The 23,432-nt window shown below is 38.0% G+C and overlaps 1 protein-coding gene across 2 annotated transcripts; it reads right to left on the minus strand.

Annotated features, from left to right (window-relative positions):
* Positions 1-603: 603 nt before the first annotated feature.
* Positions 604-22,127, minus strand: LOC128802359 (heterogeneous nuclear ribonucleoprotein K). 2 transcript variants are annotated; one of them, XM_053968684.1, is made up of 16 exons: positions 21,975-22,127; positions 19,532-19,603; positions 19,346-19,425; positions 18,386-18,483; positions 16,753-16,809; positions 15,268-15,311; positions 14,251-14,323; positions 13,558-13,671; positions 12,414-12,542; positions 11,608-11,915; positions 11,230-11,284; positions 5,037-5,087; positions 3,167-3,188; positions 3,010-3,092; positions 2,430-2,599; positions 604-1,599 (listed from the first exon to the last, which is right to left on the minus strand). In XM_053968684.1, exons 3-16 carry the CDS (start codon positions 19,392-19,394, stop codon positions 1,569-1,571), a joined length of 1,284 nt encoding a protein of 427 aa, XP_053824659.1. In that variant the 5' UTR covers positions 19,395-19,425; positions 19,532-19,603; positions 21,975-22,127; the 3' UTR covers positions 604-1,568. The 2 variants fall into 2 exon arrangements, with proteins under 2 accessions (XP_053824659.1, XP_053824658.1); XM_053968683.1 differs by having other exon boundaries at positions 604-1,660; positions 21,975-22,126.
* Between the last annotated feature and the right edge of the window lie 1,305 nt (positions 22,128-23,432).

Raw genomic sequence — 23,432 nt, forward strand, 5'->3', positions numbered from 1 at the left:
GCTTGCCTTAAGGGTACTTGTCAATATCCAACCCCAACCACTGATTGGTTTGACTACCAACTTCCTGAGAAAATTCACTTCCATGTCAAACCATGACAAACCCAAACCATAGACACAGTGTAGAAGTGCATAGAAAAAAATCCTGCACCCATTTTTTAAAATTTGCATTTTTGTTTGACCCTTTTTACTAGGTTGCTAATTTCTCCATTTAATTTATGTTCAGCCATTCCTAAGGAAATACCAATTCTACGTGTATGTTTATTTACTGAGAAAACTGCCATACTCCTTTACCCTAGTCAAAAGCAGGTTTTGGGTGCTTTCTAGGGATTGATTATAGCTCTGCTAAGTAGGCAATCTCTTAGCTCCTTGCCCTTTCCTATGACATTGTAAGTGTAGCTCCTTATTATGACAGGAATTATCCCATATGGTTCAAAAAGATGAGAAAAAAAAAATGTTCAAGACACAACCCCCCCAAAGTGAAATAATCCACTTAATCTGGATCAATCACATTGAGATTTACAAAGTTCTTGAATCGATTTTTTTTTGCTTTTATTTAGGAAGCGAAAATAAAACTTGCAAACTATAAATACAAATGCCAAGGTATTAAATGAAATATCCAGGAGTACTTTATTATTTTTTAATTTCTCACAAATATTTCCTGTGGAACTCAAGAAACAGGGAAACCAAAGAAATTGAGTCTGTATACAATAAAAATCAAGTTAGATACTGCCAATTTGTAAATTCATAACAGTTTCTATCTGAAAAAAACAAGCTCTGAAAAGTACCAATTCATTCATTTCACCAACTGCTATTTTTAACTATATTTGCATTAAGCAATCTGTGTAGAACCAGATGTATTTAACCCACTTAACTCAGTGGCATCACAGTTTTAAAATATTTTTGTCACCTATATATATATATATATAGATATATATTTTTTTTTTCATACTGTTTCTTTAATTTGCCAAAAACATGTAGCTCCATCTATTATCAAAGAAGCAGAAGAGCAAGCTTAACAGCAACTTTCATTTATGCATTTTCTGGGAGGGGGGGGGAAGGGTGTATTCATTTTAGATATTACCTCACATATATAAAAAAATGTCCACCAATAATAGGTTCACTAAATTTATTTAAAAATTGTAAAATACATCTTAAAAAAGAACATTACATTCTGCACACTGCCCTCAAAGGATGCCAGGGACATGTGAACAACCAGTCCTTTCCCCCCCTTCAAAAAAAAATTTTAAAAAATTACAGTGTACATAAAGCAAGGTGTTCACAATAGCTACAGGAAAAATAAAAACACATTACAATTTACCATCACTGAACAAAAATAAAATCCACTCTGTTGCTGTTTCAAAATTTCAGTGTTAGTCTTGTGCAACCTTTTCCTACCCCAAATATTTGTAATGAACTAAAACATTACATCTGACGAAAAGCAGATTCCACTACACCTCAAATGCAGAACACCTATGAAGCACAGGAATGTTGGCTATTTAAACAGAAGCAGATAGTAAAAAAAAAAAAAAAAAAAAAAGGTGCAGGACTCCTTCAGTTCTTCACTAGTCTTAGAAAAACTTTCCAGAATACTGCTTCACACTATAAAAAAGAAAAAATAATCTTGCATTAGAATCCTTCAACATCTGCATACTGCTTCACACTATAAAAGAAAAAGAAAAAAAGCATGTATTAGAATGATTGACCATACATCTTGCATCAATATTTACAATGGCATTCTTAAAGATTAAACTATAAATTCCCAATACTATTTAAAGTAAATAATTTTAAAAGGTTAATGACTAATAATTATAGGCATATAATTACTTAAAAGCACATTTAAATATTAGTAATCTAAAGCCAAACATTCAAGTAAACATTAAATAATGCTATGATAGCCAACACATTATTAAAGCAAAACTAAGTAAACTATGTCCAAAACTATTAATATTCAGAAGAAGAGAAAGTAATGCCAGCAAGGTGTGAAATGCTGCATAACAGCACCAATTGATTTCAACTTGTCCTGTAGAGGCATGGCCTGTGCCATATGGCAGACTGTGATTTGTTGTCGGTTATCTAAAAACAACAAAATCACTAGTCTTCCACACAGAACTAGACCAACGTCCACTGAAATCTTCTATATTTTCTACAGGTTCTATATAATTAATTACAAGTAATTTTTTTGCAGCAATTTTCACCAGAGGAATGAAAGGACTGCTTGGCCAAGGTGTCTTCCATCAAGATTATTTTTGAGGGAATTTTCATTTTCATTAGAACAGAGAAAATAGAATCAAGGCAGACCTACCACTAGAGAAGTTAGGTTCAATAGTTACTTAAATCCTGTCTTCTAAAAACTATATTACAGAGAAGAGCTTTAGAATGTAGTAGTAGGAAAGTCAGTTTAAAAAGGACAGCATTAAGCTTCAACTTGCCTGTTCTGCAGTAAATACTGAGCATTTTGTATCTGGTCCTGCGTTCCTGTAATAGTTATTATTCGATCTTCTGAGCCTTCTAGTGGTTCATCGATTTTGATTGAAGCTCCTGACTCATGACGTATTTGTTTGATTCTCTGGCCTCCCTTTCCAATAATAGAACCTGCCAACTAGGGGAGAAAATAAAGCATTCATTTCTTGATATAACTTTCTCTGCACAGTACTGTTCAAGTAGCTTCCATCCATTTAGTTTTAAGAGTTTCAATGGAAGCTTACTCTTTTACAGCCTCAAAAGTGGGATAAAGTTGGAAGAACCAAGTGTTTGTAAAAACAAGCTATATAGACCATCTCTATTATTGAATATTAACAATTAAAAATAGTTCAGTGCAATCTCCAAAGTCAAGACAAAACAAACACCCTTAAGAATAAACTTCCAATTATTTAGAAACACTTGCTTTATATTAAAAGTACTTATCAAGCATACCAAATACTTCTGATTTACTTACATAGCCTAAGAAAAGACTGACTTTTTTTATTTATTTATTTAAACACAATTGTAAAGCAAGTCAGCTTCACTTACATCTTTGGGAATCGTTACTTGTGTTGTGATGATGGGTCCACCAAGATCTCCATATGAACCACGGCCCCCTGTGTAAGAATAGTCTGATTTAAACATATGCATCAAGCCTCTTACTGACTAAATGAAGTGCATGTCAAAGTTCTCTATAAAAACTTACCATATCCAGAGCCACCCTCGAACTATAAGAAAAAGAGAAAGAAAAACCTTAAATACTAAAACCAGCCATGCTTCATTAACATGTTTTCATCTCAAGTATCATACTGTTAACTTTGAGCCTATTTTATGAAAAAATCCTAACCCATAACCTTTATTTAAGTGCCATTAAAGACAAAGTGGGGAAGAGGGCAGACCAGGAACAAGAGTGCAGGGAGGAATATCTCACAAGAACCTTTTAGCTACCTCTGTTAAAATCTCTAAGAATAAGTCATTAAAATCCAGCCATACCAATTTACCAAGCAACCTTATCAATTCAGTTGGTAAACAGCTCTTGATATTGATCTATTCCTGACCCTTGAACTAAACTAGTATTCAAATCCAAAGATCAGAGTTCAGCCTTATTACTACTACCTATACAGCTCAGGAGAAATTATAGTTTCAGTTTGGGACAAGACATTTACCTGGTAACTGTCAACCCTCCTACTCCATCTTGAGGAAAAAACAATTAAACTCTAATAACTTTATAACTTGTCTCTCTCCATTCAGACTATGCTACAATCCTTTGCATCCTAGAAGGGACAATCACGACAGTTATTACTACTGTTCTGCTAAAACTATAACAAACCCAAATCACTGTACTGCAGCACTCCTGACTGTTTTTATTTTTAGGACTGGTACTTGATATCAAGTGCTTAATTTGATCTAATGCCTCTTGTATGCACACACATTCATTTTAAACTTCCTGTAGAAGCAGAAATAGATGTGCACACTTCTCTAGAATTCAACTGATAACACTGAAATACAGGAATCTGTGTGAACTACTTGTTTGCAGAAGTTGTAATGCAATAATTTTTTCCAAAACAAAAACCAAACACCTGCCAGTTTTTTAGAGCCACATCAGAATGAAAGCTATTCAGAAAAAGTTGTTCATCTGTTTCTAAGCAACCTGTGTTGTGCAATCACATTGCTTAACAATACTGACTATAATACAATATAAAAAGAGCTTGTAGTGGAGTGAAAAATACAAAATAATGAAGGACACTGTGTAGAACTTAATTCAGAGACTGATCAGAGCTGCATATTCCACACATACTCTTCTACCTATTTCTGCTGATATTTTGCCCAGGGAATCTCTTTTTCGGGCTAACTTGTAATGAACAATCATTTTCTTTATCCTTTTTGCTGCTTCCCCTCCCCAGACTACAAGATAGCAAATTAATTTGACAGCAGATGAGTAATTCTAACTGCAATGTTTATGTAAGCTAGGAACTAACATTTACTATTTGGTGTCACTTTGCCATTTTCTACACAGCATAAACGCTGATACCCTTTGAACTTTCCTCCCTAAACCCTCTAAGAGTAAGAAGTTTGATAAACACAAATCAAATGGAATACTTTCAAATATATGGATAGGTAATGCATAAGTTTATCCAGAACTATAAGTAAAGAATTACTTTTAGCATTCCTCATTTGAAACAGGGGAAAGCACAACATGATGAAGTTAAAATAAAACATAGTCCTAAATAGATGCATCTACAGGGTGCTGACAAAGCAAGAGTTACAGTGAAAGTTACAACAGAAACAGTAAAATAGGGTACAAAAGAGACAATACAACAGAAAAGCTTCTCTTGGCTGTGCTGCTGCATGCTTCCATTGTGGAATATTAACTGCCTTTATAGGATTCACTGTTCACGACATAAACTGCTAATAACCAGAGTTACAATGACAGTTTTAGGGATTTTTCAAAGGTGCAAACTGCCACTAACTACATTCAATCTCAAAAAAATTCCAGTTATCACTTAAACAATTCAAATTATTTTCCTCAAAAATAAACTATTAAACTAGTCAAATAAAAGCATGAGCACACTCACCAACTCTGGTGGCTGCATGTCATCACAGGCATCTACATGACACTGCATCATCTTCCAGGGACAATGTAATAGAAGAAAAAGAGGAAATGAATCCAAATTAAGTCCATGTTATGGAGGCTTATAGATAACTTGGCAAACACACACAGAGCAATATAGAGAAACATTTTTCTGCACCACTTAAAACTACTACAAAGGCTCAAAAGTAAATAACAGACCAGTTACAAGATTTATTCCCTTTTACTTTCACTGCTAGGGAACTGTTACCGGTCACACTTCCTTTCTTCCTTGTTTGTGTGGCGTAAACAGATTTTCCTCTTACACAAAGGATTCAGACAGTTAAGGGCAGAGCAAAGCTTGAACAGTTGGTTACTTGGTTTTTTACCTCTAAGTACTGGAACTGCACTATATAGTAAAAGATGTTACTCTCAGATACCAAAACCTTCTCTTATGCATAAAAATAAAACAGGAAAGGCATTTAATAAAACAACTAACTGTCATTGATATATCTGTGTCACCAATGGGTCAAGCAGGAAGGAGATAGCTTCTCATATTTTATTAATTATTTTCCATATACCTCATACAGCCAACAGCTAAACTAATAATCTACTACTGTCTAATTATATTGGAAATCCAAATACTTTTTAAAGTGTGATATATAGCATATCTTTCCTTTAGTCTTCCTTAACAAATGTTGGGAAAAAAATTCAACAAAATTATAAAAATACAATTTGTAGTATCCACTTCAAATTACTATTATGGCAAAGGCCTTTGCTGAGTTAAAACATGCAACATAATATGAATGGCACACCAAAAAAAGGATGACACCACTGATTAATTATTCTTTAAGGAACTAAGGGACACCTCCAAATCAACTGGCCCTCGTCATTTTGGGGGACTTCATCTTGCTGGATGTTAACTGGAACACCATACAGCTGGTACAACCAGGGCCAGAAGATACCTAAAACACCTAGATGACATGATGGTACAGGTACTAGGGGAGCCAACTAGGAAAGGGGCCTTCCTTGATTTGTTGCTCATTAACAGAGAGGAACCCAAGAGTGAAGTGGCAATTGGTGGCCATCTTGGCCACGGTGACCACAAAGCAATCAAGTTTAAAATCTCTGGTGAGAGGAAAAAAAGTGCCAGCGAAACTTCAACCCTGGACATGAGGAGAGAAGACTTCAAGCTGCTCAGGGAACAAGTAAGGTCCCCTGGGAAAATGCTTTGGCCCATTAGTGCTGGTCACTTTTTAAGCACCACCTCCTAAGGGCACAGGCAATTCCCAAATGTCAGAAGTCAAGCAGGCGAGGCAGAAGGCCAACTTGGCTGAGCAAGGATCTTTTTCTGGAGCCAAGGCAAAAGAGGAAGGTGCATGCCCAGTGGAAGCAAGGTCAGGTGATATGGGAAGAATACAGAGATGCTGCTTGCCCCAGTAGGGAGAAAATCTGGGCAGCCAAAGCTCAACTGGAATTGAAGCTGCCGGAACTGTGGGGGACAATAAAGTTTTTAAAAATATATCAGTAGCAAAAAGGAGACCATAAATAACATTGGCCTGTTACAGGATGAAGATGGCCACCTCACAGAGACAAGGCAAATGTCTTTAATGCATTCTTTGCCTCTGTCTTCAACTCAGATGACAAACCAAGGAGGTCCCAGCGCCCTGAGCTGGAGGACCATGACTGCAAGAATGATCGACTCCCAGTTAACCCTGAAGTTCAGCAGGATCTGCTGCTCCAGGTGCATCCCTATAAATCTATGGTGCCTGATGGGATTCATCCAAGAGTACCCAAATAGCTGGCTGATGTCATTGTGAGACCTCCCTCAATGATTTTTGAATGATCTTGGGAATCGGGAGAGGTTCCAGCTGACTGGAAGCTGGCAAAGGTTGTCCAAATTTTCAAGGGCAAGAAGAATCACTATGGTAACAATAGGCCTGTCAGTCTCACTTCAGTACCTGGTAAAGTTATGGAGAGGATTATTCTGGGAGTTACTGAAAAACACATGATAGATAATGACTATGTTGCAGTCATTGGTCACAGCCAGCACAGCTTCATGAGGTGAAGGTCCTGCTTGACAAACTTGATTTCTTTTTTGACAAGGTAACCCACTCACTTGATCAAGGGAAGCCAGTTGATGTGATCATTTTAGATTTCAGTAAAGCTTTCAATACTGTGTCTCTCATGATCCTTCTGGACAAAATGTCTAGCATGCAGCTGGATAACCATGTCATGCAATGGGTGAACAACTGGCTCATGGGTCATGCACAAAGGGTTATTATAGTGAATGGGGTGACATCAGACTGGTGACCTGTCACTAGTGGGGTTCTGCAGGGCTCCATTTTAGGACCATCTCTCTTTAACATCTTCACAAATGACTTGGACACAAGATTTGAAGGTATACTAAGTAACTTTGCCAACAACACTAAAGTGGGAGGAGCTATTAATTCCTTTAAAAGCGGGGAGGCCCTGCAGAGGGACCTTGACAAATGAGAGGCCATCACCAACCATATCAAGTACAACAAGGGAAAGTGCTGGATTCTGCACCTGGGATGGGACAACCCTGGATGTACAGACTGGGGAAAAAGATGTTGGAAAGCAGCGCCACATAAAGGGACCTGGGGGTCCTGCTCAATGGCAAGTTTAATATGAGGCAGCAGTGCCCTAGCAGCCAGGAGGGTCAATTGTGTCCTGGGATGCATCAGGCCCAGCATGACCAGCCGGTCAAGGGAGGTGATTCTCTTGCTCTGCTCTGCACTGGGGTGGCTTCACCTTGAGTCCTGTGTGCAGTTTTGGGTGCCAGACTAGAAGAAAGATATTAAACTATTAGAGAGCATCCAAAGGCAGACTATGAAGATGGTGAAGGGTCTTGAGGGGAAGCCATATGAGGAGCAGCTGAGGTCACAGGAGAAGGGAAGACTGAGGTGATACCTCATTGCAGTCTACATCTTCCTCAAAAGGGGAAGTGGAGGGGCAGCACTGAGCTCTTCTCTGGTGACCAGTGACAGGACTCGAGAAGACAACACAAAGCTGTGTCATGGGAGGATACCAGGAAAAGTTCTTCACCCAGAGGGTGGTCAGGCACTAGAAGCCAGGGCACTGGTCACAGCCCCAAAGCTGCCAGAGCTCAAGGAGCATTTGGACAATGCTCTCAGGCACAGAGTGGGATTGTTGGGCTCTCCTGTACAGAGCCAGGAGTTGGACTCAACGATCGTTGTGGGTCCCTTCTAACTCAGGATATTCTGTGATTCTATGAAAATATAAGTGCTCCTTTAAAAATGGTTCCTAAAATATTAGGTGCATATAATTTTCTTCTCTACAGACTCATTTGTGCTAGTTACTACTGGTAACCAATGCAAATGAAATTAAAAGCAAATACAACACTGACTGGATAAGAAAAAATGATTAGTATGAATAAGAATTTATTGCCTTTTGCATGCAATTGAAAAATACAAATGCAATACTAACTGATGGGAAATTCCTTGGCCCAGAAGAGCGAAAATTGAAATTTTGTTAATTTTAGTATTTATGTAGATGTGTCAAACATCTTTTCTTCACTCTCTCTTTTTTGACATGCTCCTTAACATCAAGTCTCTTAAAACATGAAGTATGTTTAATATTTTTTTAGGGTATGTACCTTTATTGAAGTCCTAATACAGACACATGTATATATACACACACACACACATATATATATATAATGATTTAGCAGTAGGAATCATTTGAATGAGGAAAACCAGATTAGATGTCTGAACATATACTACAACAGACACCGATTTAGCTCTTGTTTAACTCCAATTTAAAAATACTTTGAAAGCATTAGGCATCGGCCATTATAACAAAAAAAAGGGGGAAGAGGAGGATTAAACAGCTTTATATATACTTTTCCACCTTATTTTTTCCCTGGTATGTTTTTGTGCATTTGTATATCTAAAGCACCTATGGGGATGGGGGTGTTAAAAAAGAAATAGCGGAAATGCATTTGTGTTTTCTCAGCTATCAAAATAACTGTCATGGTCCATAGGCATTTGATTTGGAGTACTTACAACCTAAAATATATACCACTGTAAATAAGAGAAACAATGCATGTATGTTTTTCAGTAAAATGCTTCAGAATTAATTATATATATATATATACACACACAATTATTTTTTCCTCCCATCTTCAAATTTACAAGACTGTCAGTCTTGTTACATCTCAAAAAAGTCAAGTTTCACCATCCAGGCTTGGTACACCATCTTACAAGTCTGAACTTTCTCACTTTTAGAGAAGAGATCTGGCAGAAAATGAGGATTTCTGTAGATTCAACATCTCCAAGATGTTGGTCTGAAAGACTATTCTTGCCTTTAAATGTATTTATGTAAAATGGCAGTCCTGCTCTCTGAAATTAGCCTTTCCCATGCATTACTTCACAAATCATAATGATGTTGGTTTACTCTAAATGTTTCACTACAGAATGGTTTCTACGTGAAATGTATAGTAGTTCAAGACCTTATATTTCTGGTATGACACTTTCAGCTTTAGCCTCACAATCCATGGAAAGACTTTTCATGTGCTTATACAATTAAGGATACTGGGATTATGGCTAGCCAAAACTAGAAATTAAATAAGATCTGTGTCAGAAAGCAGTCCTCATTGTAGGCTGTCTATGAAACTTATGCATAAAGCAGCCAAAGCCATGAGCAGCTCCAATGCGAAGAGGAAGAAATAGAATTGCTTTTCAGAACATGGAAAATGAGCGAGCAGAGATTACTCCTATTTATTTGTAGAAACTCATGTCAAGAAAGCCAAGGTCAACCTGATCAAAGTCAGACTAGAGTTCAAATAGATTTCTCTATTCTAAATGGAATGGAACAGAACTAGAACACACTATTGCCCCAAGCTGAAGACTGTTCTCAACCACATAACCAAGGAAGGGCAGATTGCTCTGTTTATATGCCCTGACATTGGTTTTACCAGATGCAAATAAGAAAACACAAAACCTGAGCTTTGAAAACATGAAAATACAAATAAGTGGTCTTAGAGGTCTAATTCATGACTCCTAGTTTCTTAAGATTCTGAGTAGCATAGACAACTTGCTGGTTTTAATGTTGTGGGTTTGTTTGTTTTATTGTGGGCTTGTTTACTTCTTTTTTGGGAGGGTGGGGGTGGTCTGTTTGGTTTTAGTAATTTTAAATGCAAGTCTTTCATTTTAATATTTCTGCTAGGCTTCTGGTGCCTCAATTGTGACATTGTTTCAATATGTTCTTCCAGTATGTATTACTGGAAGTAATTGCCTCTTCCTCCCAGGAGGCACCAATGTGTAAATCTCATTTAGGTAGCCCATTTCATAGTTCCTCTACTTTATCTTCCATTTATTTAAAATAAAATAATCTCATTTAACCTGTCATCTTAAAGAATGTGCAGAACAGAGTCAGAAGAGGGAAAAAAAAAAAAAAAAAAAAGAGATTGTTAACCAGTGGTTTACCTCCCAGATACCTAGAATTTCTCTTCCCAGGAAAGAGGATACAATAAATTACTACCAGGAAGTCATATTTCAGAGTCCAACATGGAAGAATATCTTTATGCGGTTTTTTAATTCTCCCCACCGCCCAACATGGTTGAAATGTACCTAATTTCATTTAAAATTCATCTTATCAGTGGTCTTGGCTCCAAAACATTTGAAATCATAGTAGATTTTTTTCAGACATGAATCGGCATAAAGAACTGAATTGAAAAAGCAATTATCTGCCAGACCAACTAGAGCCCTTTAAAGATATTATTCATGTTCTCTTAAATTTTGCTAACATTTGGTGGAAAACATTGTTCTGACATGCTTTTTTAATATGAACAACCTCCCAATTTCTATTTCTGGCATCCTGATTTACAAGAAACAGTCTACAAGGTCTGTGTAATAAAACCTGCAGGGACTGTGCTCTAACAACTTTCTATTGCATTATTGATGGTAGGCAGGGAAAAACAACCAACCAACAAAAAAAATCCCACAAACCAAAACCACACAGTAGATCACATCCCAAATACTCTTTACACCTCAAACAGTTGTATTCTTGGGGAGACCATTTGTACGGCCAAAACATTTTGGAGATATGAAAGTTTATCAGAGGCACACATGTTCCACACTGAAATGTATGTATTCAAGAAGTTTCCTCAAAGTGCTAACTGTATTTACTAAGCAAAACAAATTTTAACCTCCTACCATTCCATCGTAACGATCTCCAGGTCTACCTCTTCGGTCATAAGACATAAGATCTCTAAAATGAGAAAAAGCATCAGCACATGACTCATGTTATGAACTAGTTTATATATTCTAATTCAAGTTTTAACAATTTGCACACAATTATGAATTTCTAAATGCTTTAGCCTAGTTCTGAATGACATAAAGTTACAGAACTACTAGTCCTGATAATACTGCAGAAATAATTAAATTCAAATGCTTTTCAAAATTTTCTGGTGCAATACACACTCAATCCTGCATAATTACTACCAACATGGAGTGTGAAACAAGTCCTGGAAACATGAGCACAATTCAGTAAATGTTACTCAACTTGTACAATGCATTTATGCAACAGCTTACCCGCCACGAGGAGGTGGTGGAGGAGGAAGAGGAAGATTACGAGCTCTGCTGCCACCTCTGCCACCACGGCCTGGCGGAGGTGGTGGAGGTCCTCTGCGAGGGCTCATATCATCATAATCTCTTCTTGATGGAGGCATAGGTCGTCCACCACGACCAGGAGGCATTCGATCAAAGCCTCCTCTTCCACGCATGGGAAAGCCTACTGGACGTCCCCTTCTATCATCAAACATCATTGTGAAGCCACCATAGTCATATGTTTCATCATAGAAATTTGGATCATAAGGCTGGGCCCGTCCTTTAATTGGAGACTAAGACATACAAAAACAAAAATAACACCCCTCCCACCAGTTAGCACTGATACAACTATATTTCATTAAAGTAATATATTAAATATATAAATATGAATTTATACATGCTGAATATGTTCTTTGTTTCACAATACTCATAAGCAAGGCAGGGGTAGTGATATGCTTCCTGAGAGCTTAACTATGATAGAGAAATTGCTGTTATCGATGGGTGGCACATACATTTGTCTCACTTCCTCCCTAATTTAAATTTTCTTATTTTATGGATATGTAAAGCACGACTAAGTCCCTTGGTACCAAAAATGTCTTCTCTCTCCAATAAGGTACACTCCAATTCCAGCAAGCAGGAATAATTTCAAAGAGTGCTAACAGTCCAATGCTTATTTTGTTACTGGAGAATAGGCACTGAATTAAAAATAGAAATGGAAAGATATCATTTTCCAGCCAAATCATCCTGACTTTCATGAATACCAATGAAAGAATAAGTTTAAGACACATTACCTCAGAGATAAGATCCAAGATAATCTTGATACATTCCACAACTCTATCAGGTTTTCCACCAATAAGCACCACTCTATCAGTAGAATGAGGACAACATTCTTGAAAGAGCTTAATGGTGGTTTGAGTGTTCTGTTGAATAGAAGAAAAGCAACTCCCAAAATTTTCAAATAGAAGTATTTTTAACAATTTTATAAACTTACTGAAAACAAAATGGGTAAGACACACACTAAAACATTTTAAAAGAAACAGTCAAACAAATAATTGAACTTCTATGCTTGGCTTCCAAGTTCTTACAACAAATTTAATCTTAAAATATTATATTTTTTAATACCTGCAATGACATCAGTTGGTATGAAATGCTAGTGAAAAATTTAGATTTTTGAAGTCTTTCAATTATGGCTCATCTACACGGTTATTTAATCAAATACAAGCAAAAGGACCACATATTCATTATAAGCTTACAGGTTATATAGGCCTTCATATGTCATAAAAACATGGTTTGGATGCAAGACAGCAATGTTGCTAGGATTATGTCTATTCATCTTGCCTTCCCCTCATTCCACACAAATAGTAACTTATGCCTAAACGGACCTGGAATTGCCTTTGATGCAATGTGAGGAAAGGACAGAAAAGAACACTCTAGATTGATAGAGACGACTAGCTTTTTAAGACAAAACCTCATTCCGTCACAAAGGAAAAAGTGGCCTTTAAGATAGTGAAAGTTAAAATACCCAAAAAAGAAACAAACAAAACCCTAAGAAAACTCCACCATAGTTTTTTATAACAATGTTCAAACATCTATTAAATTATCATTAAATAGTTTATGGAGATCTATTCACGCTAAATAGTTTTCCATGTCTAACACCATCGATATAGCCTATTTAGCAGTTCCTTCCTGAAGGCGTGATGAATAGCATTTTAATTTTAAAAAGTATCCTTTATTTATAAAGATTACTCTACTGCTAATACACTTAAAAGTTTTATAAGTAGTTCTGAGCTCTATCACCAACAGCTACTTCATGTATGAAATATGTTCTTAAGGATCATAGATCACAGATGAAGCTTACACTCACAGCATATGAACACAAAAAATTAATTTGTTTATAGAATAAAAGCAGAATCTGAAAAGAACAGGAAACAGTACCTCTCTGAGTTCTTTGATTTTAGCACCCTTGACACCAATAATTCCTCCTGCTAGACTTTGGTGAATTAGAAGTCTTAATTCACAGTCAAAGTCACTACCTTTGTAGTGCTGGTACTGTAAGATGCATACAAAAATAAAATATTAGTCAGGGGAAAAAATAATTGAAAAATCCAAATACTAATTTTTATTTTATTTGTTAAGATTTTTCTCCAAACAGCATGGTATGACTTAATTTACTGCTGAACTGTAATACTGTATTTACTATTAAAAAAGAAAATCACATTTTAAGTAATTTGCCTCAACACAAGGTGATGCCAAATTAGCTTTCTTCATTTCATTATTACTGCTGTTGTATAGAATTTTAATATATCCAACAGCACAACACACTTGATTACAAAGCAAAGGCAGAATGGAAATTACAGTAGAGCTACTTTAAATTGGGACCTAGTCAGGAAACAGGTGGTTTGAAGGGAAGGAGGCTGTTCCAAATATTATTCTTCTAAGAAATTTTCTCTGTCCCCTATAAAAAAAAAGTCAACACGTACATTGAGAGCTATGGGTCTTCTTTCAAAAAAAGGCTGGGTTTTACTTTCTATTTTAATATATTAAAAATAGGACACAATCATCTAGAATTATCTTATTTTAAAATCTAAATTTATACCTCTGAAAAAGAAACAAACATAAGAGACATACCTCTTCCAAAGTAGGGATAATCTTCTTCAAGATTTCTCCAATTGTCTCTGTATCTGCACTTATACTCAAGATACTGTTAAGAGGCCATAGTGTCAGAAAACATGGAGAAGGTGGAAAGTATCAGAAATAAGTTTATTATTCATAATCATACACAAAATTCTAACAAGACTGACTACACAGAAGACCTTACAATTAATATTCTCCATTTAAAGTAAACCTGTTCACTGGATTTGCAACACATGCATTTTTGTTTATGTCCAATACATATGCATGATGAATATACGAATTTAAGGCTAGGTAGGTCTTGCAGAGAGAGCAAGAGAACTCATGAGAGCTTTTGGAAGGTCTCAGACAGACTAACCAGGCAAGAAATCGACGCAAAACTTAAAGTATGAGTGAATATTCATTTTCCCCGCCACGACTAATTTAGTATACCCTTACCATGACATCGGTAAAACTAGCACACCTTTTTGTAGAAAAGGTGGGGATATGTAAGTAGTCAACATTATATCTGGAGTAAGGTTGAGACACCAGTTAGAAATTAGATTACTAATGGGCTCTGCAAAAAATGGAACATAAATACAAGGGGGAAAACCCCAAAACAAAACAAAGAAACAACCCCACAAACAAAAATGTAACACAAATGAGAAATGAAGAAAAGTGAACTAGAGCTAGTATTTCAGCAGAAATAATTATGAATGGACAATGCTGGGGGGAGAAAGGTGGGCCACAAAGACCAGAGCAAGAGACTCCTGAAACAATTTGATTTATAATACAGTAAATATACAACACTTGAAGCTGTGCTCTTTCCATTGAAATAAAATTAGTGGATTGTTTGGGTGGCCAACTCACGTAAAAGTTCAGTGACAAAAAGACTTAATGGGGAAAATAAGACAGCAAACTTTAAAAAAAACAATACACGGTCTATAAGGGGATACTATTTATATCAAAGGCAGGTAATAAAATACATTTCTCTCTTTCTAATCAGGCAGTGAGGCATAAACTGTTGGGACATACCGCTCAGGGCCACTGCTGTCTGGGACTGAAACACTTGCATTGTACTGCATTGGTCATTGGCGTTCGTGGATGTTGGCATTGGGCATGGGCATTCAATCAGTAGTTGTCAAGTATGGTACCCGTTTGGCAACGAGCACATTTTTGGGCATAGCCAACCAGGGTTTTCACATGGGCGTTCAGGGGCGGATAGGCCAACGTCATGGTGGGCAACGCAGGGGCAAGTCGATCCAGTACATGGGTAACGGAGATATATGGCCAAAAAAACAAGGAGAGGGAAAAGGGGGAAAAGCAATAAATTTTAATTTAATAAAAAATATACTTATTACTTTCAGTTAATGAAGCAAGTGTAAGTTGCTTTGAAGACTAACACAATAATGGATTGCTACATCAAATGTGGCATAACAGTATGGATCTTCACAAGTTACGTTATCTGACTAAACTACATGTTACTCTTAACAATGATGTTTCAGTAGCAGGCTGGCTCATGAAGGTAGACACAAAAACTGTTGAGATTCATATTAATGAAACCTTGGGCAAGTTGGGAAAGTTAGTATTCCAGACCAGTTAAATTAGCTGGAGTAAGGTGATATGTTTATTTACTTCAAACAAACAAACAAAAACACTAGCTGCCAAAGTTTGTTTGCACGATTCCTGACCATTTCAGCGTAATCCTCAATTCTAGTTGCAATAGTTTGTGAACTTAGATGAAACTGATTCTGTGATGATATATTAGCAAATATTGTGTTGAACACAGTCTTGCTTGAAAAAAATGTAGCTGATCCTAAGTACAGGAGTGTAAACAAATGGAATTTAAGAAGCATTGCTAAGTTTTATAAATACATAACATTTACACTGAATGTGTGTCTAATCACAAGAGTCAACCCACATAAAATATCAATAGGTAAATAAGTTAGGACCATTTAAAAATGCTTCCAAGTAAAATAAAATGTTTCTTTACTGTTCTATACCTGTATCTACATCACACAACCTTAACATCAATGTTTTTCTGCTTTATGTCCACACTGTTAAAGCAAAAACAGATGGACCATTATGTTTGGGGATTTTTTTAAAGGAAGTTCAAGAATTCTTTTATTGCTGGGTTAAGCCAGCCACCAGAGATAGTTTTCAATAGCACTATAATGGATTCACATATATGGGAAATGGTATAGTTACAGGTTTAAAGTTTTACCAATATTTCTAATAAGAGATGTTAACTCATGTAATTGTGAAATTTAGAAGAACCCTGTTTGAAAGAAAAGAGGTTTAATATAAACCTCTGCTCCCACATAACTTGAGCTGGGCTTCAATTAAAAAACAAATTGAAAAACTAAAGTTATCTTCTCCAACAATCATTATAAGTGGCTTATTAGATTATTGTTGTCTAGGTTTGAATGTCTCTATTTCTAGAAATGTATGCAATCAAGTTTTCAACGCAGTGCCTTGGAAGAATTGGTATTAAATTAATTCAAACTCATGTATACTCACATCTGTACGAAGTGCCTTAATATTTTTGCCACCTTTTCCAATCACTGCTCCAGCATTCTGGAAAATAGTTTTCAGAATTTACATTAGGCTAAAACAGCACAGACTATTTTTTTGAATCGAAGACTAAGAACAATGTATCTATTTCTGCATTACCTTGTGGGATGCATTTAAGGGTAGGGTGAGGCTTGTTTCCTTTTGAAAGGTTCAAATTAAATCAAAACAAACTGATGTGGTTTTACCATGGAGAAAAAAAAAGGTCAAAAAAGATCAATGTAGAGATAAAAATACTCAGTAATATTTTTTCAATTTCAAATTTAAGTTTCTAGGCAATTCTGCCTGTATTCTCATAATCATAGGTGGACAAGCAGATGAATAAAAAATTGGTTGGATGATTGGTAATAGTTAATGGATCTTATTGCACCTAGAGGCTGGTAAGAAGTGGGGTACCACAGAGGTCTATCCTAGGATCTGTCATGTTTAACACAGAATGATTTGGGTTGGAAGGGACCTTAAAGATTATCTAGTTCAAACCCCCTCCCCCCCATGGACAGGGATGCCACTCGCTAGATCAGGTTGCTCAGGGCCCCAACCATCTCATAGTTAGAATATGACTGAAAAAATAACTTACGGGTTTCCATGCATGTTATATAGGTCAACAACTTTGCTAGTTTATTTGATCACTTTTTAAATGTTTTCAAAGTTCACTTTCCCACTCCAAACATTTGAGCAAATGCTACTTTTGATTGAAGCCTATGTAAGTCAACTGATCACTCAGGTAGGTACAGTCTGAAGAATGTAAAACCAATATAAACAATTGCTAACCTTCAGTTGCTAAAATCAACAGGAATAAACTCAAGATATTCAAGAGGGGAAATTGTAAAACTTTTTTACCAGGTTATTTCAAGAATTAGATGCAAAATTATTGCTTTTACTATGCAGTTCATACATGATGCTAACAGCACCAAAAATATTTTGCAGCACTCCACATAACTTGACTATTCATTAGAAATGCCATGTAGAGTTAAGGTAACAGTCCCCTACCCTAAGGCAAAAGACTGGGTTACTTCAGACAGCACAAACATCTGCAAACACTAAAGGAGATTCATAAATAGCAGTTTTACTGTGACAATTTATACTAGTCAATGAAGCAATTGCAATCCATGAAACAGTACTCTCTTATTTCCTACTCTTGATACTTATAGATTTATTAAATCTGGAGAAATTACTAAAATCTTGAGGAAGTCCTCATCTTGCATCATATTTAATTTACAATTATAAAATTATAAGCTAATCATTCTCTAAACTGCTTGCTTTCTAAAGACTAATACATAGTCATTCCCCTGGAAACAATTATGCTCTACTCAAACATGAGAAGTGGCTTATAATTTCTATGTCTTTATTTTTTTCAATGAGTACATTTTTTTTAAATCAAAGAAGTCCCATAGATTGTTAGACTCATCCTTGAAAAAATTATTGAAGATTGCAATACACTTCTACTATCATTCATGCACACAAGTATTCCTAAATAAATTTTAAATAAAGCACAAGTTCTTTCTAAACATACACAACATACACTGTCACCACTGTCTTAAGCAATGGTATAAGCAGGAACATAGCAATACTAAGAGCATACTTTGCTTTGAAGCAAAATGCGCAATTCAACCATTTCATCTGTATTCCGAGACCTTTTGAAGGCCTGTTCTTCTTCCATATCTTCTGCAGGGCGTTTGCCTGTAGACAGGTCCATAGGGGGGAAAACACAAATATATATTTAACTTTCTAAGTCATGATAAAACTGTATATCAAGTTATGCACTATATTCCTAGTGAAGCATTCCCTCCCATTAGCCCAATGCTAACTTCTGACATCTACTCTGAGCATCTATAGCACAGAAACAGGTTTTTACTTCACCAGTCTACATATCAATTAATAAGTGAAGACTCATTCACATCTATAAACTACAGCTGAAATGAGATTTTTTTCAAACTTTGTGAAAAAATAACACTTTACAACAGTGCTGCATCATCTACTTAGTATTTCTTTTACAACTGGGAAAACCTTAAAGCACAAAAGATTAAAAGTAGCTTGTCCAATACCAAAATACTGGTGAAACAGTAGGAAAGCAGTATTTAAAATCACTTTAAAAAACTGGCCTGAATCAATACTAATGCTCTAACTCTTCTTCACTAATTATGTCCAAAAGGTTTTTCATTTAATTAATATTTGGAGATATTTCATGTATATATATACATTCCTTCAAACTAACAACTGCTATAAATTAAATACAGTAATAGACATGCCTAACAGTATCTTTACATGATCACATTGTCTATACAAATACTGAGCATTTATCTATCAAATATTTTCAAATCTTTCCTTATAACTTTTAGTTACTTATATCATGACTAAAATACTCCCAAAGAAAAATTCATATTCACAATACAAAAATCAAATAAAAACACATGGGACATTTAAAAATAAAAATATCAAATGAAGCATTTGATACAGTTAAAGCATGCCAAAATAGTTCGAAACACCACGACTCAAGAAGTTTCCTTTCCCCCAAAATAAAATAGCCCTTTAAAAAATTTACCATTTGTCTCTGTGTTGGTAAAGGTTTCCTCCTGTTGTTCAGTCTCCATTACCTTTTAATCTTAGGACTGAAGGTAAAACCTGTTGCAGAATAAAAAAGAGCTAGTACATTATTTTATGGGGGAAAATGTTAATTGTACATCATACTAATGGGAAAAAGCAAGAAATGCCTGCTTTTAGAGCTTACCAGGTTTATATATACTTGCAGAGCAAAACTCAAGTGTTCTGGGCAGGATCAAAACCCTACTGCTTCAGAAGCCTATGAAAACAGCATAGATCAGGCTCTGTTCACTTACAGGTCTTGCTACAACTGAAAATGGGGCTTTGACCTGAGATTTTGCTGCAAAGCTTTTCTTTATAAATGAAAAAACAACAAGACCAAACACATCACTAAGAGGAGAAATAATAATCAAGTACAAAGGCTTACAGATACACAATTACACACGGAATTATTCCAACCTTGCTCATTTTCAAGCATTTGCTAGTTTTAAGCAATCACATATTTAAAGTGAATAATTATCTGGTTCCTACTTTTAGGATGTTATATACCATATCTTGAATTTCCTTTTTGGAGTTGCTATGTTTCAATATGCTAATTGTTTAGTTCTAAATTTAGACTAAACAATTTAGACCAAAAGTTATAAAATTAATGTTGGTGATTAGAAGTTTTTTATCAACTTACTAGCATGCCTTCCATTCAATGTAACAGATGAACAAAACCTTACACACAAGCCACACTTGAAAAATTCTGTTAAAAATAGCACACCATAATGTATAACCTCTTCATACATGTATGAAGAACCTCAAAAGCAGACAAACTTTTCTGACCTTGTGAAACAGGTACCTCTTACAAGATCTGTTTTTTGCTAAATCCACAGTGTAAGGATACTTGTAAAATAAATTAGAAGTCCAGGCAGAATAATTTTGCACCTTATTAAAAATTAATTTGTACAGATAACAGCCAAACAAAGAACGTTATTTTCCTTCTTTTGGATTTTACTGTTCAACTTTCACAGCCTGAACAAACGGTTGATACACACATCTACAAAGAAAAAGTGAGGTATGTTTAATTTTTTAAAGCATCCTTTTTATCATCCGTTAATTTCTAAGTCACCCTGTTTTTGCAAGCTAACAGCAAGCACTGCCGGTAGGTATGCAATCTTTTACAGTCGCTGCTGAGACCACCTCCCCAGCACATGCAAGTATTTCCAGGCCCATAATTTGAGCTAATAGAAAAAGCACCGCCTAAAGAATAGCCAAGTGTCAAAACAGACGCTGCTAGAACGCCAGGGATGGGGGGCAGGAAGAGAAATTTCACCAGGTTCAAATGGCTAACCCTTCCAGACCCTATTCTATTTACGACCCTCCCAAAAATTCTAGAGCTGCCAGGGGAAGAAGTGTAATATACTGTTCAGGACAAGATGCTCTTGACTAGTTGCTGTGCTCTTTTGTGCAAATCGAGCTTGCAGGATTAAATTGGCTAACACAACATTTTTTAAAAACATCTAAAGAATAAAGCAGTCACAGACATGAATAGAGGGCTGGGAGATGCCGGCGTGTCTCTACCCCGCTCCCTCCGGGACTAAGGGCCCTTCCCGCCCGGACCCCTCCCCTTCCACAGCCCACGCGCCAATCTGCTCGGGCTGACGTTCACCTTTACCCCTCGCACAGCTTCTAAAACCAGCCAGCCGCCGAGCGCTCGAAATCCCAGCTCACGCCCTGGGTGGGAGGGGGGAAAGGCGCCGTTACATAACCCCCACAGTCCGAGACCCACCTCCGCGGTGGCGGGGACTAGCAGAAATGGCGGCCGCTGTGATAGCGCCTACCCACTGCTAGGCGGAGCCGTGAGCCGAAAAACCACCACCACGCGGTCACAAGATTTCCCCCACTCCGACCAGAGACACAAAGGAGGCACTCAGAGGCCCTCACCCCACCTCAAGCAGGACCAACAGAGCGCAACAGCCCTGACACGAGAACTCTGGCATAGTCCCTAAAAGCAGGCTCTGCTGCAGAACGTTCCCCAATCATTTTGACAAGGCTGCTTCCGCACAGGCCGCAACAGAGTGCCCTCGTCTTCATCTCTGCCCACCATAATTACCAAAAACTTACCCCATCCACAGCTACCCTAGGTAAGCGCCAGAAAGGGGCGGCGACCGTCCCCCCCCCGCCCCCCCCGGCCTTAGCACACACCCGGCTAGTGCGACCAGCTTCCACCACATCGCCGCTCCGGGAACGGCACTACTTGGGCCGCTGTGCTCGCACTAAGGCCACCGAAGCGCGATGGCTGAGACACAAATCATCCTTTTCGCCCTTCCCTTAGGGCAGATGGAGCCCCTTGGGTCCGCAGGTAGCGCAAAACCACTCCACATTAGCTAAGGAGTCATCACTCCCGGCCCCCTCCTTCTCCACGCAGCAGTCCCCAGACCTACTCAATTCCGCCGCCCCGCGCAGTCCCTGCGACAGTCCAAGAAAATCCTGGGGCCCGGCGGCGACAGGCCTCCCACGATTTTGTGTCACACAACGGGGTCGGGAGGGGTGCGATCAACAGCTTAGTTTCCTTCAACCCGGCTTAACCCATCCCCCCTACCCCACCCCCAGTGCAAGCAACACCCCCTCCAAACTGCGCTTACCTGCACCCACGACGTACGGGAGAGAAAGGCGAGCAACTCCTACTACCAACACACATCCACCAGCACCGCCAGATGACTAGCCCAACCACCTCCTCTCCTCCCCCCGTGGGGGACCCACTGCGGCCCCGTTGGGTAAGGTAGCTGCCCATCAGGGCAGGGATGGCCTCTAGTTCGCCCCGCCCTCCGTGTAGACCACGGCGAGACAGGCCTAAGTAATCACGAGAAGAAGAGCACTATCCACCCTGCACCGCTGCAGTGTGCCTAGGTTGTTTGTTTGCTTTACCTGTTTGACGGGGGGCACGAGAAGTGCGGCAAGAACAGTGAAGACAATAGAAGGCAGCAAAGGAGAGCGACCTCAGAGTTTTTTTTCCAAAAAAATGGCGTCTGCGAAAACTCCGTCTTGTGCTTGTTCCTTAGCACTGGAGGAGGCGGGGCAGTGTTCTTGCGATGCTTAAAGCCGCGCGTGGCGCCACGCCTCCTATTGGCTGTTGAGTTGCGCGGTATTTTTGGGGGTTGTGTACAGAGAGCAGGTGTATTCTCGTCTTTCTTCCCACCTACAACTCACGTGATGTGAAGCAGGCTGCCCTGCTGGTTCTGCCCGCCCGCTCGTTCGGCACTGCTCCTGCCTCAGATAAGTGTATGGGGTGGTTCGGCTGAGGGTAGGGTGTGGGGAAAGGGGCTTGGGCTCTGGTCAGCCTGTTTTGAGGAGTAGGGAGGCATGTGTCGTCCTTAATGTGACTCTGGTGGGGCGGGCCACCTCGTCTTAGCATCCATCGCTGTCCACTGCAGCTAGTCGGTGTTCGCAGGGATGTGGGGTGATAGCTGGCCTTACCGCCCCCGGGGGTCTTGGCACAGGGTAGCAGCGCCAAGCTGGTGATAGGCTGTCTAAGGACTGCATGGACGACATGAGAAACTTATCGATAATGGCGTGACACGCTAGGGATTAGACCCGTTGATGAGTAAACAAATGGGTTATTTTCTGTAAGTAACTGTACCGTTTTTTTTTCAAGTGGTAGAGTTTTGGGGCAAACTTAAAGGCAGGATATTTTTTTATTTGCTGCAGGCTATAATGTCAGAAGACAAAAACTTTGTGGTTTTTTACTCTTCTTATAGTAATTTTTCTTTGGTGTAATTCTGTAGGGAGGTTGAGTTCCTTGGTCATCCTCCTTTAGGAGATAAATAGGTTCCAAGTGCAGTTATATAATTTAAATGTGCATAGATGCTTCCAAAACTATCAAGAAGCTAGAGCTTATTAACCACTGATGTTCTTGAGACAATGACCACCAAAATTTGGTGCTATTACAGCCAAATCCTGGACTGGGTCTCTAGATAACATTGATAGATCAGGCTAGCCTTCTGTTGTCTGTTCCAAAGCTTTAACATGATTAAAGTGTAAAAATTACCTCTATGATACAAATACAGATCCCAACCTGTTTATATTGTAAATGAGGCTTCTCA

Source organism: Vidua chalybeata, chromosome W, assembly GCF_026979565.1.
Source record: "Vidua chalybeata isolate OUT-0048 chromosome W, bVidCha1 merged haplotype, whole genome shotgun sequence".
NCBI classification, from domain to species: domain Eukaryota; kingdom Metazoa; phylum Chordata; class Aves; order Passeriformes; family Viduidae; genus Vidua; species Vidua chalybeata.